This window comes from Tasmannia lanceolata, unplaced genomic scaffold (assembly GCF_043159265.1).
Source record: "Tasmannia lanceolata isolate RefF3 unplaced genomic scaffold, GAP_Taslan_0.1 ptg000008l, whole genome shotgun sequence".
Lineage (NCBI taxonomy): Eukaryota > Viridiplantae > Streptophyta > Magnoliopsida > Canellales > Winteraceae > Tasmannia > Tasmannia lanceolata.
The window spans coordinates 66,432,383-66,450,288 of NW_027518685.1; the positions used below are offsets into that span (position 1 = coordinate 66,432,383).

A 17,906-nucleotide genomic window follows, 5' to 3' on the forward strand; every position below is an offset into this window, starting at 1 on the left:
TCTTTTAGATATATATGAATCTATCTGATTCAGAAGGGAAGAACTCGAACATGAACATTTGGAAGGCCCAACAATTAATTTGTTTAAACCTTTGAACAAGGTAGGCCTTACCCATATTTTTCAAACGGTCCATTCGATGGGGCCACAACCTAAATAGGTTGCGCCCCAAAATATCATTTCTATAGGATGAACCTAGCCCTCTGATCTAAAGAGAAACTGCATATTATGGAAACCTCTATGGATTGGAGGGTTGCGATCATTCTATGGAAATGATTTTTGGGGCACAATCTATTTAGATTGTGGCCCAGCAAATGGACGGTTTGGATCATCCTATGGTGTGGGCCGTACAGTCCATTTTGAAAAATACTTTGATGGGCAAGGAAATCATCTCTATATTGGAGTATATACGGAAGTACACGTATTCTCTTAAAAATAAAGTGGAGTCCACCTTGTTCAAATAAATAAACTATTCAATTGGTTGGTCCCAACGTAAATACGTTGTTCCTTGAAAACAATATCCATTCGATGATCCTAACCCTTCAACCTATAGAGATTTCTATACAGTGTAGTTTACCTATAGATCAAAGAGTTAGGATCATCCGATGGAGCTGATTGTGGGGGTAGAGTCTAGTAACATTAAGGCCCAATTGTAGGCCCCACCCATATTTTTCAAAATGAAGTGTACGGTCCACACCATAGGATGATCCAAGCCATCCATTTGATGGGCCACAACGTAAATAGGTTGTGCCTCCAAAATCATCCATAGGATGATCGCAACCCTCCGATCTATAGAGGTTTCCATAATATGCAGTTTCTCTTTAGTCGAAGGGCTAGGATCATCCTATGGAAATGATTTTTGGGGACAAAACCTATTTACAATGTGGTCCGTCAAATGGATAGTTTGGATCATCCTATGGTGTGGGCCGTACATTTCATTTTGAAAAACATGGGTGGGACCTACCTTGTTTAACAACAAATTAATTGTTGGGCCACCAACCGTTCATGGACGGGGAGAGACCGAGAGAGACCGTGTTGTACCCGTTGCCCAATATTGATATTGATATGGAAATTATATTTCCACCCTTTCCAATATTTTATCCTCTTTTGTTTGTTTGTTTTTTTCTGCAAATGATTGCATTCACATCCCTGCGAAGAAGTAGAGCAAGAGTTTTATACTTTCTTTCTTTTTTTACTGAAAATGAACTCATTTCATTGAATGACAAAAGAATTGCCAGGATAAGTGTTGGAAAGAACACAACAGATTTACTAGAAAGACAGAAAGAAAACAACAGCTCAGTTAGGGACCCTTGCATGCAAGATACGAATGAGATGGTCTTTACATGTCAGTTCAATTCAAATATATGATCCTAGACTAACTGTCGAAACTTTCTACATAAAAAATAGGCCGAAAACAAATTTTACGCTCATTTTTTCACTTAAAAATGGGTTTAAAATTTTTTTAAGCCCATTTTACATCAAATGAGTGTAAAATTTGTTTTGCATCCATTTTCTATCTAATGGGTGTAAAATTTGTTTTACGCACATTTTACATCTAATAGGTGTAACATTTGTTTATGCCCATTTTACATTGAAAGAAAGGGACCTTAAGGCCCTGTTTGGATTGTGGGAACTTTTTGGAAAGTTTGGGAAAAAAAATATTTCTAAAATTCCCAACATTTTCACTCATAAAAAGATAACTTGAACAAACCCTATTCAATTTTTACTCAGGGGACCTTGAATTTAAGATAGTATCCCTCTAAATTGGCCATAATCATATTATTTCTCTCTCAATTGTGGAAAGGAAATTTTCCCTTGAGTTGTTTTCACCCAAAAAGCTGCTCTGGCCCTTTTCGAAGTCTGTTTCCTATCTATTTAAAAGTCTTATTCTCCTACGAATGAAAGTCTAAACTCATCATATCATATTAAGCATGGTGTCTTCTCTCCGATCTTCTCGAAACGGAGAAATTATATGATGCCCGACCGTGAAAATGAAAAAGGCGGAAGGAGACAAAACCTGCTGCCTTGGTTTTTAACCGGGAAAAGTAAAAGACGGGGCTTTTCCTTGGATTAAAAATCAAGGGAGAGAGGTTTTCTCTCTCTCCGCCCTTCATTTTCACGGTCGGCATCATATAATTTCTCCTCGAAGCGAATGTCATATCGAAAGCTAGATAGCTGTGAACACTTCAGACTCAAGTCTGAAAGAGGCTATGCCAATATCTCAACCTAGTCACCCCACGTTTCTTTCTTCTTCTTTTTTTTTTGAAATGACAGTCACCCAACGTTTCTTTATAAAGAAATTATCCAATCTTTGTTTTTTTTTTTTTTTTTTTTTTTTTTTAATCTTGTTTCTGGATTGAGTGGAACAAGCTCTGTTAAGATCTGTTCACCTTACTAATAAAAAAAAAAAAGAAAAAAAAAGAGGTCTGTTCACCCTGAAATTGTTGTAAAACAGTTTCTACAACTTTTTTTCCTAGTAAATTTTTTAGTGTGAAGTTTTCCATATCCTATTGCATGCAATAAAATGAGACGTAAAACATATACAATGATCTAATAATCACTAGTTATCAGGGGAAACTGTTCGTGAGCTTTATATGAGCTAGAGTATGTGCCCAAATACATGGGTCCCACATTTTTGTGGTGATCCGAACCATTCATTTGCAAGGCCCCATCATAGATAGGGTGTGAACCAAAAATCAAGTCGATTGGATCATCCTAACCCCTCCAAAAGTGGAGGATAAAAATGGGCAGATTTGTCGACAAACAATGTCCGTCCATTTTTCCCTCCACTTTTGGATGGGTTATGATGATCCTATAGACCTGATTTTTGGTACACATCCTATCTATGTAAAAGCCTTCCAAATGAATCCTTTGGATCAGCTCAAAAAATATGGGACCCATATGATTGTGGCACTCTAGCTCATATAAGCTATATGAACTGAAGCTCACAAACAGCTTTCCCAGACATATGACTTGAACTTCTCTGATCGGTATAATTTTATGTCGATAAAACCGGTTGGGGTCTTGATCAAACTGGTGGGGCACGACCATCTTCTATAGCAGGTTTTTCAGGGGTAACCTATCAAAAGTGGCAGGCACTAAATGAATGATTTAGATCATACAAATAGGTGGACCCACTATACTTGCCTATTTTTACTGCTTTGTTCTTTAAAATATAAAAGAAATCGGATGGCTAGAATGGACCCACTACCATATGTACAATGATCAGTTCGATGAATATTATTGGCCGTCACAAGTCCGGCCTATTTCCCTTGGTCTCACCCTCGTCTAGATAATTCTAGACCTTTGGTCAAGTATGATGAAAAAGATGGTCGTCTAGATAAATTCTAGACCTTTGGTCAAGTATGATGAAAAAGATGGCCTTCAAGGTATCTTTAAGCTGTTGATTTTTTTTTCATGCCTACTAAATCTATGTTTGGCAACAATGAAAGTTTTTCCTGGAATATTTGTTTATCTAGTGGTGGGGAGAGGTAGAGAATTGAGAGGGGCAGAAGTGAGGAGGGGGAGAAGTCACTGAAAAACAGGGAAAAGAAAAACTCAATTAAAAAAGAGATCATTTTTTTTGTATTTTTCATCCAGTTCACATGCATGGCCTAAATCTTGGGAAAGATATCTCTGTTCAATATCAGACCTGAGCCCAGTTCGTTCTTTTAAACCGTTGATTCCTCCTTCCCTAAATCTTGTAAATGAGATTTCCGTTCAACATCAGATCTAAGCCCACAAGGTCAACCTGTGGTGGCCCATCAGATCAACGTCCCTGATCAGCAAGCAAATATGCCACATATGCATTATGTTATGATCGGATGAGCAAGCACATATGCCACATATGCATTATGTAGATACAAGCATGGTTTTAAATTTCGACCCAAATCCGATTTCGGTGGAGAACGACACCGAAATCAATGAAATCCGAAACGGTATTTTATTTCGGTCGAAATTTCACCGAAAATTTTATTTTTTTAATTAATTTAATATTTTACCGAAATTTCGACCGAAATTTTATATCCAATAAAATAGTAGTTTCCTTGTTTGAGCGGATTTCGGCCGAAATTCGGGTTCGGCTAGGTCCGAAACCGAAATTTCAAACCATGGATACAAGTAGATAATATAATCTATATATCCTTCTTATTCAATGAAGAAGAATGATGATAATACTGCTTTTGGCTTTTGGTAACAGTTATCTTTAACCTAATGGGTCCCATATCATGAATGTCCAACGTCACCCTGCTGATGAAATTGCCGTGCCAATTGTCACATCATGATTGTGACACGTGGCACCAACAAAGAAGCTTCATTTTATCACCGAAGGACCTCTCCACGAAAGTGCACCATCACAAACATATACATATATAAATACAATATTCTCTAATTATAGTGGCCGGAGCTCCCAAACCCTATATTTCTCCACCGTCGGCGCCATGTCGGACTCGTCGAAAAGCCGCCATTACGGGTTTATCGGGCATCAAACAGATATTCCGACATTCGAACTCTCCGATTATCTGAACTTGGAATGTGTTTCCGAGGAAGATTTGATATCTCCGGCGGTCACCGGGTTCTCTCAAATTCCGGCAGCTCCGGTTGAAACTATAGATGACTCCGGCGGAAGTAGCAACATGTAAGTGATCAGTTTCAAATCTGATTATTTATGGTCTAAAAGATTTTTTTAACTTGAGTTGGTCTTTTATCTAACTTGGGTCTTTCTATTTTTATTTATTTTTGTTTATGTAGGACTAGTGAAAGTGAGGGGAGGGGAATTCAAATGGATCATGGGGTTAGGATTGCATTTAGAACAAAATCTGAGCTTGAAGTATTGGATGATGGATTTAAGTGGAGGAAGTATGGGAAGAAGCAGGTGAAGAACAGCCCAAATCCCAGGTAATTAATTTTGCAAAAGAATCTCTGATTTAGTTTTCTAGTTAATTTACTTCGAATTGAAGTTGCTTGATAGAGAGATTAGAGTTCTGATTTTCTTAAACTCTATTAATTCTTCACATAATCTCTGATTCAGTTTTCAAAAGTAATTGGTGCTTATGTTTCAAATAAGGTTAGAAGCCATTAACTATATCAATTTTAAAACTTTCAGACATTATTTGAAAATATTCACATGTAACTTCAACACCCCAGTTGGATAAAATATTAGGGATATGATATTTCCACCCTAATCTCTGATTCAGTTTTCAAAAGTAATTGGTGCTTATGTTTCAAATAAGGCTAGAAGCCATTAACTACATCAATTTTAAAACTTTCAGACATTGTTTGGAAATATTCACATGTAACTTCAACACCCCAATTGGACAAAAGATTAGGGATATGATATTTCCACCCCCTTTCCAGCATTTCCACCCTCTCTTGCTTGTCATGTGTCTTCATTTTCTGGTAAAATACAAATAGGAGTGAAAAGATGAGAGAGAGAGAGAGAGACTTTATTCCCACACTCTGTTCATATATTTCTCTCTACCTAATAATCTTCGGGATTTTTCAGGAAATAAAAGATTCTTTTCATTTATCAGCCCATTTTCCAATCAATTAATGAGGTAACTTAACTGACTTAAGTTACATCCCTCTTTTATCAATAATCTGAGCCATCCCAAAAGTTGAATGGCTGATTTAAGTGACATAGAGACATTATAAACAGAATAAAACAAGTCTCAGAAAGCAGCAGCAGCAGTGTAGTTTCCTCTTTCAACCAAGCTGAGTGTGTATAATTCTTTTCAACTTCAATTCTGAATAAAAGATAAGAAAATTTAGCAGAATAAGTTTGTTCTTACTCAGAAGAAATTTCAAACATGTTCATAAATAGCAGTTTCCTGCATTAAATCGCATGCCGAATTCAACTTTGGTACAACATTTACACCATTTACAATGTGTAAATGTTAATAAATATCTCACCCTTTAGATTGAAAATTTGCTGCATCATTTATGCTGTTTTTTCTCAAATTTGGTACAACATTTACACCATTTACATTGTTTAGTTACATGCAGCATAAATTATAAAAACCATAGTTCAAAAACTCGAAAAGTTGACTGGACTCGGATGTTAGTCGAGTCGAGTCAACTCGAGGTTTGAATTTTCTACTCTTATATCTGCTTTTTACATATTTTCATTGCTATCGAGTTACGAACGATTCAACCCATTTTCTAACCAGTCAAGTAAACTTAAAAACAAGTTTTGAGTTGACTCAACGAATTTTAGTGCTATGAGAAGAACTGAATAATAGATTAATAGATATGATTTAAACAAATTTTGTTAGCATTTTTTTTTTTTCAATTATTGCTTCAAGTATATTAGATTAGCGAAGCAATTCAAGCTAATTGATCACTAATTAAATGGGAAATCAGGAATTATTATCGTTGCTCTAATGGAGATTGTCCTGTGAAGAAGAGAGTCGAAAGAGATCGAGAAGACTCGAGCTATGTGATTACATCGTACGAGGGCGTGCATAACCACGAGAGCCCCTGCGTGATCTATTGCACCCCTCAGCACAACTCCGGCCTTCCTTCTTCGGAGCCCATTCCTTTGATGGTTCCACATTCATGGAGTTTGAAACCTCCTCGCCCCTCTCCCTAGATAGTGTTCTTTCATGTTTCCCAATATATATAGACTATGCTAGAGTGTAAATTTCAATTTTAAATAATCTGATGAGGAGTACGTTAAACTATAGTACTGACACCGATGTGTTCTCAAACTATAGTGGCACGTTCATGCAACCATGAAAAAAATCATGGAATATTTGCTTAATTACCTATAGATAGAGAGAGAGAGAGAGAGAGAGAGAGAGAGAGAGAGAGAGAGAGAGAGAGAGAGAGAGAGAGAGAGAGAGAGAGAGATGGGGTTGGAAAAGAAAGAATGCAAAAATCCATTTTTCACATGAATTATTTTCTTTCTTTACCAACCCTAGCACATCCTCCTCATTCACGGCCCTTTCAAGTCTCTCTCACCTGTTGTCGTTACCTCTCTCATCTTGCATAAACAAATATTCAATAATATTTTTGGGGAAGGGATATATACGCCCTTTGTTTTACTTGGGACAGCCCCATTTTTTCAGTCATTGAAAATTGTGAATTTTAAAAAGAAGACTAACTTCCTTTTTTTTACAAAAATGCTCTTCAATCACTTATAAAATCATATAATTATTTGGTCAATTTTTTTTTAGCTTTAGCATTTTTTGTATTAAAAAGAGAAACACAACGCTCTTATTTTTGCCAAGTGGACCGTGGTCATTAGCAGCTAGCTCTCTGTTAAAAATGGAAAACGTTACCCCCCTAACGGCTGGCTAACGTTAAACGTTAGGATTTAACGTATATGTCAAGTTTCTCTCTCTCCACACACACAACAGGAACAGTTGGTGGGCCCAACAGAAACCGTTAGTGGAATGGTGGGCCCATCTTTGAACAACGTAGCCCCCGCCCATACCACACCATAGGATAATCCAAACTGTCCATTTGATGGGCAGTAAAAGTAAATAGGTCGTCCCAAAATTAATATCATTTCCATAGGCTAGTCCTAGCCGTCCGATCTAAATAGAAACTACATCTTATGCAACCTCTATAGATTGTAGGGTTGTGATCATCCTATGGAAATGATTTTTCGGACACAACCTATTTACATTGTGGCCCATCAAATGAATGGTTTGGATCATCCTATGGAGTTGGTCATACAGTAACATTAAGGCCCGTCCACAACATAGGATGATCCAAGCCGTCCATGGTTTGGATAATACTATGGAGTTGGTCGTACACTAACATTAAGGCCCAATCGTATGCCCCACCGATATTTTTCAAATTGAAGCGTACCGTCCACAACATAGGATGATCCAAGCCGTCCATGGTTTGGGTCATCCTATGGTGTGGTTCGTAGAGTAACATTAAGGCCCAATTTAGGCCCCACCCATATTTTTGAAAATGAAGTGTACCGTCCAGCCCATAGGATGATCCGAGCCGTCCATTTGATGGGCCACAATGTAAATAGGTTGTGCCCCAAAAATCATTTCCATAGGATGATCACAACCCTACAATCTATTGAGGTTGCATAAGATGTAGTTTCTATTTAGATCGGTGGGCACCCTATGGAAATGATATTTTGGGATGCAACCTATTTATGTTTATGGCCCCAAATGGACGGTTTGGATTATCCTATGGTGTGGTATGGGCGGGGCCTACGTTGTTCAAAGATGGGCCCACCATCCCACCAACGGTTTCTGTTGGGCCCACCAACTATTCATGTTGTGTGTGTGGAGAGAGAGAGAGAGAGAGAGAGAGAGAGAGACGGGTCAAATGACTCAAATGGTGGGAAAAAGTTAGCCAGCTGTCGGGGGGGTGGAACAGCCTACAAGGGGGGAAAATATCAGCGCCCAGTGAAAATGACCAGCAGAGAGAGAGAGAGAGAGGTCAAATGGTGGGAAAAAGTTAACCAGCTGTTGGGGGGGGAGGAAATAGCCTACAAGGGGGTAATATATCTAGGGCTGCAAATGAGCCGAACCGAGCTTTGGGGTGTTCGGGCTCGGCTCGTTTAGTTTTTATGAAGGCTCGTGTTCGGCTCGGCTCATTTAGTTTTTGAAAAAGCTCGGCTCGGCTCGTGAAATATTCGAGAAAGCTCGTATCGGCTCGTTTCAAGAATGTTAAAAACATACATTTGTGGGATTTGAACCCAAGACCCCTCTAAATCCAACGCCTTAACCACTCGGCCAAACTTTCATTTGTGATAAACAACCCATATTCTTTTATTTTATATATAAAAAACAAACATAATCCAAGCTTTAAAGATCGGCTCGGCTCGGCTTGTTTATGAACCAAGCCTAAAAAGCTCGCGAGCTTTTCCAACCTGAACTATACAAAGCTCAAGTACGGCTCGTTTATTTGGCGAGCCTAATTTTTGGGCTCGGGTTCGGCTTGTTTAGTAAACGAAGGAGCCTGAGCCGAGCTTTTAACGAGCCGAACCCAAACATGTTCGCGAGCCGGCTCGGTTCATTTGCAGCCCTAAATATATCAGCGCCTAGTGAAAATGACCAGCGATTTCGTCATTTTCAGTGGTTTTTTTGGCGTTCTGTAGGATTTGAGTTTTTTTCCTTGTTTTTTTGTGAAAGTGTTGAGAGCATCAATTTTCTTTTTTTTTTCACAAAACAGATTTCCATTTCTAGCCTTCCTCATTAAAAAGTAGGGAAAATTCTCAAAACAATGTGATTTTTATCTTAAAATCTCAAAAAAGGGTGAAGTTGGCTAATTTCTCAAAAAGGGGTGAAACGCATCCCAATGATTGTTTTAGGACGAAAATGCCCTTGAGTTGCCTTTCCCTCCACCTTTTTTAGAAACGGATCCCAATGCATTTCACAAACCCTATTCACCTTTTTTTTAGATTATTCTTCCCTATGGCAAGTGTTGAAAGTCTTGCCTTTGGTAAAACTCCATTGTACAGCCCCCTTCTAGGACGAATTCAACCCTTATTTTTCAAAATAGACTATACAGCCCATACCATAGGATGATCCAAACCACCCAATTGATGGGCCACAACGTAAATAGGTTGTGCCCCAAAAATCATTTCCATAGGATGATTCTAACCATCCGATCAAAAGAGGGACATAGATTATGGAAACTTCTATAGATTGGACCGTTGGGATCATCTATGGAAATAATTTTTGGGGCAAAACCTATTTATGTTGTAGCCCATCAATTTGGCGGTTTGGATCATCCTATGGTGTGGCTGTATAGTCCATTTTGAAAAAATATGAGGTGAATTTTTCACTGTCCTTCTACAAATTGATAGGTCGTCCCAAAATATCATTTCCATAGGCTAGTCCTAGCCGTCCGATCTAAATAGAAACTACATCTTATCCAACTTCTATAGATTGTAGGGTTGTGATCATCCTATGGAAATGATTTTTGGGGCACAACCTATTTACATTGTGGCCCATCAAATGAATGGTTTGGATCATCCTATGGAGTTGGTCATACAGTAACATTAAGGCCCGTCCACAACATAGGATGATCCAAGCCGTCCATGGTTTGGATAATACTATGGAGTTGGTCGTACACTAACATTAAGGCCCAATCGTATGCCCCACCGAAATTTTTCAAATTGAAGCGTACCGTCCACAACATAGGATGATCCAAGCTATTTATGTTGTAGCGTACCGTCCACAACCTATTTATGTTGTAGCCCATCAATTTGGCGGTTTGGATCATCCTATGGTGTGGCTGTATAGTCCATTTTGAAAAAATATGAGGTGAATTTTTCACTGTCCTTCTACAAATTGATAGGTCGTCCCAAAATATCATTTCCATAGGCTAGTCCTAGCCGTCCGATCTAAATAGAAACTACATCTTATCCAACTTCTATAGATTGTAGGGTTGTGATCATCCTATGGAAATGATTTTTGGGGCACAACCTATTTACATTGTGGCCCATCAAATGAATGGTTTGGATCATCCTATGGAGTTGGTCATACAGTAACATTAAGGCCCGTCCACAACATAGGATGATCCAAGCCGTCCATGGTTTGGATAATACTATGGAGTTGGTCGTACACTAACATTAAGGCCCAATCGTATGCCCCACCGAAATTTTTCAAATTGAAGCGTACCGTCCACAACATAGGATGATCCAAGCTATTTATGTTGTAGCGTACCGTCCACAACCTATTTATGTTGTAGCCCATCAATTTGGCGGTTTGGATCATCCTATGGTGTGGCTGTATAGTCCATTTTGAAAAAATATGAGGTGAATTTTTCACTGTCCTTCTACAAATTGATAGGTCGTCCCAAAATATCATTTCCATAGGCTAGTCCTAGCCGTCCGATCTAAATAGAAACTACATCTTATCCAACTTCTATAGATTGTAGGGTTGTGATCATCCTATGGAAATGATTTTTGGGGCACAACCTATTTACATTGTGGCCCATCAAATGAATGGTTTGGATCATCCTATGGAGTTGGTCATACAGTAACATTAAGGCCCGTCCACAACATAGGATGATCCAAGCCGTCCATGGTTTGGATAATACTATGGAGTTGGTCGTACACTAACATTAAGGCCCAATCGTATGCCCCACCGAAATTTTTCAAATTGAAGCGTACCGTCCACAACATAGGATGATCCAAGCTATTTATGTTGTAGCGTACCGTCCACAACCTATTTATGTTGTAGCCCATCAATTTGGCGGTTTGGATCATCCTATGGTGTGGCTGTATAGTCCATTTTGAAAAAATATGAGGTGAATTTTTCACTGTCCTTCTACAAATTGATAGGTCGTCCCAAAATATCATTTCCATAGGCTAGTCCTAGCCGTCCGATCTAAATAGAAACTACATCTTATCCAACTTCTATAGATTGTAGGGTTGTGATCATCCTATGGAAATGATTTTTGGGGCACAACCTATTTACATTGTGGCCCATCAAATGAATGGTTTGGATCATCCTATGGAGTTGGTCATACAGTAACATTAAGGCCCGTCCACAACATAGGATGATCCAAGCCGTCCATGGTTTGGATAATACTATGGAGTTGGTCGTACACTAACATTAAGGCCCAATCGTATGCCCCACCGAAATTTTTCAAATTGAAGCGTACCGTCCACAACATAGGATGATCCAAGCTATTTATGTTGTAGCGTACCGTCCACAACCTATTTATGTTGTAGCCCATCAATTTGGCGGTTTGGATCATCCTATGGTGTGGCTGTATAGTCCATTTTGAAAAAATATGAGGTGAATTTTTCACTGTCCTTCTACAAATTGATAGGTCGTCCCAAAATATCATTTCCATAGGCTAGTCCTAGCCGTCCGATCTAAATAGAAACTACATCTTATCCAACTTCTATAGATTGTAGGGTTGTGATCATCCTATGGAAATGATTTTTGGGGCACAACCTATTTACATTGTGGCCCATCAAATGAATGGTTTGGATCATCCTATGGAGTTGGTCATACAGTAACATTAAGGCCCGTCCACAACATAGGATGATCCAAGCCGTCCATGGTTTGGATAATACTATGGAGTTGGTCGTACACTAACATTAAGGCCCAATCGTATGCCCCACCGAAATTTTTCAAATTGAAGCGTACCGTCCACAACATAGGATGATCCAAGCTATTTATGTTGTAGCGTACCGTCCACAACCTATTTATGTTGTAGCCCATCAATTTGGCGGTTTGGATCATCCTATGGTGTGGCTGTATAGTCCATTTTGAAAAAATATGAGGTGAATTTTTCACTGTCCTTCTACAAATTGATAGGTCGTCCCAAAATATCATTTCCATAGGCTAGTCCTAGCCGTCCGATCTAAATAGAAACTACATCTTATCCAACTTCTATAGATTGTAGGGTTGTGATCATCCTATGGAAATGATTTTTGGGGCACAACCTATTTACATTGTGGCCCATCAAATGAATGGTTTGGATCATCCTATGGAGTTGGTCATACAGTAACATTAAGGCCCGTCCACAACATAGGATGATCCAAGCCGTCCATGGTTTGGATAATACTATGGAGTTGGTCGTACACTAACATTAAGGCCCAATCGTATGCCCCACCGAAATTTTTCAAATTGAAGCGTACCGTCCACAACATAGGATGATCCAAGCTATTTATGTTGTAGCGTACCGTCCACAACCTATTTATGTTGTAGCCCATCAATTTGGCGGTTTGGATCATCCTATGGTGTGGCTGTATAGTCCATTTTGAAAAAATATGAGGTGAATTTTTCACTGTCCTTCTACAAATTGATAGGTCGTCCCAAAATATCATTTCCATAGGCTAGTCCTAGCCGTCCGATCTAAATAGAAACTACATCTTATCCAACTTCTATAGATTGTAGGGTTGTGATCATCCTATGGAAATGATTTTTGGGGCACAACCTATTTACATTGTGGCCCATCAAATGAATGGTTTGGATCATCCTATGGAGTTGGTCATACAGTAACATTAAGGCCCGTCCACAACATAGGATGATCCAAGCCGTCCATGGTTTGGATAATACTATGGAGTTGGTCGTACACTAACATTAAGGCCCAATCGTATGCCCCACCGAAATTTTTCAAATTGAAGCGTACCGTCCACAACATAGGATGATCCAAGCTATTTATGTTGTAGCGTACCGTCCACAACCTATTTATGTTGTAGCCCATCAATTTGGCGGTTTGGATCATCCTATGGTGTGGCTGTATAGTCCATTTTGAAAAAATATGAGGTGAATTTTTCACTGTCCTTCTACAAATTGATAGGTCGTCCCAAAATATCATTTCCATAGGCTAGTCCTAGCCGTCCGATCTAAATAGAAACTACATCTTATCCAACTTCTATAGATTGTAGGGTTGTGATCATCCTATGGAAATGATTTTTGGGGCACAACCTATTTACATTGTGGCCCATCAAATGAATGGTTTGGATCATCCTATGGAGTTGGTCATACAGTAACATTAAGGCCCGTCCACAACATAGGATGATCCAAGCCGTCCATGGTTTGGATAATACTATGGAGTTGGTCGTACACTAACATTAAGGCCCAATCGTATGCCCCACCGATATTTTTCAAATTGAAGCGTACCGTCCACAACATAGGATGATCCAAGCCGTCCATGGTTTGGATCATCCTATGGTGTGGTTCGTAGAGTAACATTAAGGCCCAATTTAGGCCCCAACCATATTTTTGAAAATGAAGTGTACCGTCCAGCCCATAGGATGATCCGAGCCGTCCATTTGATGGGCCACAATGTAAATAGGTTGTGCCCCAAAAATCATTTCCATAGGATGATCACAACCCTACAATCTATTGAGGTTGCATAAGATGTAGTTTCTATTTAGATCGGTGGGCACCCTATGGAAATGATATTTTGGGATGCAACCTATTTATGTTTATGGCCCCAAATGGACGGTTTGGATTATCCTATGGTGTGGTATGGGCGGGGCCTACGTTGTTCAAAGATGGGCCCACCATCCCACCAACGGTTTCTGTTGGGCCCACCAACTTTTCATGTTGTGTGTGTGGAGAGAGAGAGAGAGAGAGAGAGAGAGAGAGAGAGAGAGAGACCGGTCAAATGACTCAAATGGTGGGAAAAAGTTAGCCAGCTGTCGGGGGGGTGGAACAGCCTACAAGGGGGGAAAATATCAGCGCCCAGTGAAAATGACCAGCAGAGAGAGAGAGAGAGAGAGAGAGAGAGAGGTCAAATGGTGGGAAAAAGTTAACCAGCTGTCGGGGGGGAGGAAATAGCCTACAAGGGGGTAATATATCTAGGGCTGCAAATGAGCCGAACCGAGCTTTGGGGTGTTCGGGCTCGGCTCGTTTAGTTTTTATGAAGGCTCGTGTTCGGCTCGCCTCATTTAGTTTTTGAAAAACCTCGGCTCGGCTCGTGAAATATTCGAGAAAGCTCGGCTCGGCTCGTTTCAAGAATGTTAAAAACATACATTTGTGGGATTTGAACCCAAGACCCCTCTAAATCCAACGCCTTAACCACTCGGCCAAACTTTCATTTGTGATAAACAACCCATATTCTTTTATTTTATATATAAAAAACAAACATAATCCAAGCTTTAAAGATCGGCTCAGCTCGGCTTGTTTATGAACCAAGCCTAAAAAGCTCGCGAGCTTTTCCAACCTGAACTATACAAAGCTCAAGTACGGCTCGTTTATTTGGCGAGCCTAATTTTTGGGCTCGGGTTCGGCTTGTTTAGTAAACGAAGGAGCCTGAGCCGAGCTTTTAACGAGCCGAACCCAAACATGTTCGCGAGCCGGCTCGGTTCATTTGCAGCCCTAAATATATCAGCGCCTAGTGAAAATGACTAGCGATTTCGTCATTTTCAGTGGTTTTTTTGGCGTTCTGTAGGATTTGAGTTTTTTTCCTTGTTTTTTTGTGAAAGTGTTGAGAGCATCAATTTTCTTTTTTTTTCACAAAACAGATTTCCATTTCTAGCCTTCCTCATTAAAAAGTAGGGAAAATTCTCAAAACAATGTGATTTTTATCTTAAAATCTCAAAAAAGGGTGAAGTTGGCTAATTTCTCAAAAAGGGGTGAAACGCATCCCAATGATTGTTTTAGGACGAAAATGCCCTTGAGTTGCCTTTCCCTCCACCTTTTTTAGAAACGGATCCCAATGCATTTCACAAACCCTATTCACCTTTTTTTTAGATTATTCTTCCCTATGGCAAGTGTTGAAAGTCTTGCCTTTGGTAAAACTCCATTGTACAGCCCCCTTCTAGGACGAATTCAACCCTTATTTTTCAAAATAGACTATACAGCCCTTACCATAGGATGATCCAAACCACCCAATTGATGGGCCACAACGTAAATAGGTTGTGCCCCAAAAATCATTTCCATAGGATGATTCTAACCATCCGATCAAAAGAGGGACATAGATTATGGAAACTTCTATAGATTGGACCGTTGGGATCATCTATGGAAATAATTTTTGGGGCAAAACCTATTTATGTTGTAGCCCATCAATTTGGCGGTTTGGATCATCCTATGGTGTGGCTGTATAGTCCATTTTGAAAAAATATGAGGTGAATTTTTCACTGTCCTTCTACAAATTGATAGGTCGTCCCAAAATATCATTTCCATAGGCTAGTCCTAGCCGTCCGATCTAAATAGAAACTACATCTTATCCAACTTCTATAGATTGTAGGGTTGTGATCATCCTATGGAAATGATTTTTGGGGCACAACCTATTTACATTGTGGCCCATCAAATGAATGGTTTGGATCATCCTATGGAGTTGGTCATACAGTAACATTAGGGCCCGTCCACAACATAGGATGATCCAAGCCGTCCATGGTTTGGATAATACTATGGAGTTGGTCGTACACTAACATTAAGGCCCAATCGTATGCCCCACCGATATTTTTCAAATTGAAGCGTACCGTCCACAACATAGGATGATCCAAGCCGTCCATGGTTTGGATCATCCTATGGTGTGGTTCGTAGAGTAACATTAAGGCCCAATTTAGGCCCCACCCATATTTTTGAAAATGAAGTGTACCGTCCAGCCCATAGGATGATCCGAGCCGTCCATTTGATGGGCCACAATGTAAATAGGTTGTGCCCCAAAAATCATTTCCATAGGATGATCACAACCCTACAATCTATTGAGGTTGCATAAGATGTAGTTTCTATTTAGATCGGTGGGCACCCTATGGAAATGATATTTTGGGATGCAACCTATTTATGTTTATGGCCCCAAATGGACGGTTTGGATTATCCTATGGTGTGGTATGGGCGGGGCCTACGTTGTTCAAAGATGGGCCCACCATCCCACCAACGGTTTCTGTTGGGCCCACCAACTATTCCTGTTGTGTGTGTGGAGAGAGAGAGAGAGAGAGAGAGAGAGAGAGAGAGAGAGAGAGAGAGAGAGAGAGAGGACCGGTCAAATGACTCAAATGGTGGGAAAAAGTTAGCCAGCTGTCGGGGGGGATAGCCTACAAGGGGGGAAAATATCAGCGCCCAGTGAAAATGACCAGCAGAGAGAGAGAGAGAGAGGTCAAATGGTGGGAAAAAGTTAACCAGCTGTCGGGGGGAGGAGGAAATAGCCTACAAGAGGGTAATATATCTAGGGCTGCAAATGAGCCGAGCCGAGCTTTGGGGTGTTCGGGCTCGGCTCGATAAGTTTTTATGAAGGCTCGTGTTCGGCTCGGCTCGTTTAGTTTTTGAAAAAGCTCGGCTCGGTTCGTTAAGTGGAACGAACCGAGCTTAAGCTCGGCTCGCTTCAAGAATGTTAAAAACATACCCGTTGTGGGATTTGAACCCAAGACCCCTCTAAATCCAACGCCTTAACCACTCGGCCAAACTTTCATTTGTGATAAATAACCCATATTCTTTTATTTTATATATAAAAAACAAACATAATCCAAGCTCTAAAGATCGGCTCGGCTCGGCTTGTTTATGAACCGAGCTTAAAAAGCTCGCGAGCTTTTCTGAGCTGAACTATACAAAGCTCAAGTTCGGCTCGTTTATTTGGTGAGCCTAATTTTTGGGATCGGGTTCGGCTCGTTTAGTAAACGAAGGAGCCCGAGTCGAGCTTTTAACGAGCCGAACCCAAACATGTTCGCGAGCCGGCTCGGTTCATTTGCAGCCCTAAATATATCAGCGCCCAGTGAAAATGACCAGCGATTTCGTCATTTTCAGTGGTTTTTTTGGCGTTCTGTAGGATTTGAGTTCTTTTCCTTGTTTTTTTGTGAAAGTGTTGAGAGAGCATCAATTTTCTTTTCTTTTTTCACAAAACAGATTTCCATTTCTAGCCTTCCTCGTTAAAAAGTAGGGAAAATTCTCAAAACAATGTGATTTTTATCTTAAAATCTCAAAAAAGGGTGAAGTTGGCTAATTTCTCAAAAAGGGGTGAAACGCATCCCAATGATTGTTTTAGGACGAAAATGCCCTTGAGTTGCCTTTCCCTCCACCTTTTTTAGAAACGGATCCCAATGCATTTCACAAACCCTATTCACCTTTTTTTTAGATTATTCTTCCCTATGGCAAGTGTTGAAAGTCTTGCCTTTGGTAAAACTCCATTGTACAGCCCCCTTCTAGGACGAATTCAACCCTTATTTTTCAAAATAGACTATACAGCCCATACCATAGGATGATCCAAACCACCCAATTGATGGGCCACAACGTAAATAGGTTGTGCCCCAAAAATCATTTCCATAGGATGATTCTAACCATCCGATCAAAAGAGGGACATAGATTATGGAAACTTCTATAGATTGGACGGTTGGGATCATCTATGGAAATAATTTTTGGGGCAAAACCTATTTATGTTGTAGCCCATCAATTGGGCGGTTTGGATCATCCTATGGTGTGGCTGTATAGTCCATTTTGAAAAATATGAGGTGATTTTTCACTGTCCTTCTACAAATTGTGTTCAATTACATAAGTACTTTTGGCTTTTTACTTAGTGGTAGGGAA

At 39.9% G+C, this 17,906-nt stretch overlaps 1 protein-coding gene across 1 annotated transcript; it reads left to right on the forward strand.

Annotated features, from left to right (window-relative positions):
* The first annotated feature begins 4,351 nt into the window (after positions 1–4,351).
* Positions 4,352–6,686, forward strand: LOC143883751 (putative WRKY transcription factor 51). Its single transcript, XM_077387070.1, has 3 exons — positions 4,352–4,633; positions 4,747–4,893; positions 6,358–6,686. The coding sequence occupies exons 1-3, from the start codon at positions 4,437–4,439 to the stop codon at positions 6,584–6,586; spliced, it is 573 nt and encodes a 190-aa protein (XP_077243185.1). The 5' UTR covers positions 4,352–4,436; the 3' UTR covers positions 6,587–6,686.
* The last annotated feature ends 11,220 nt before the right edge of the window (positions 6,687–17,906 follow it).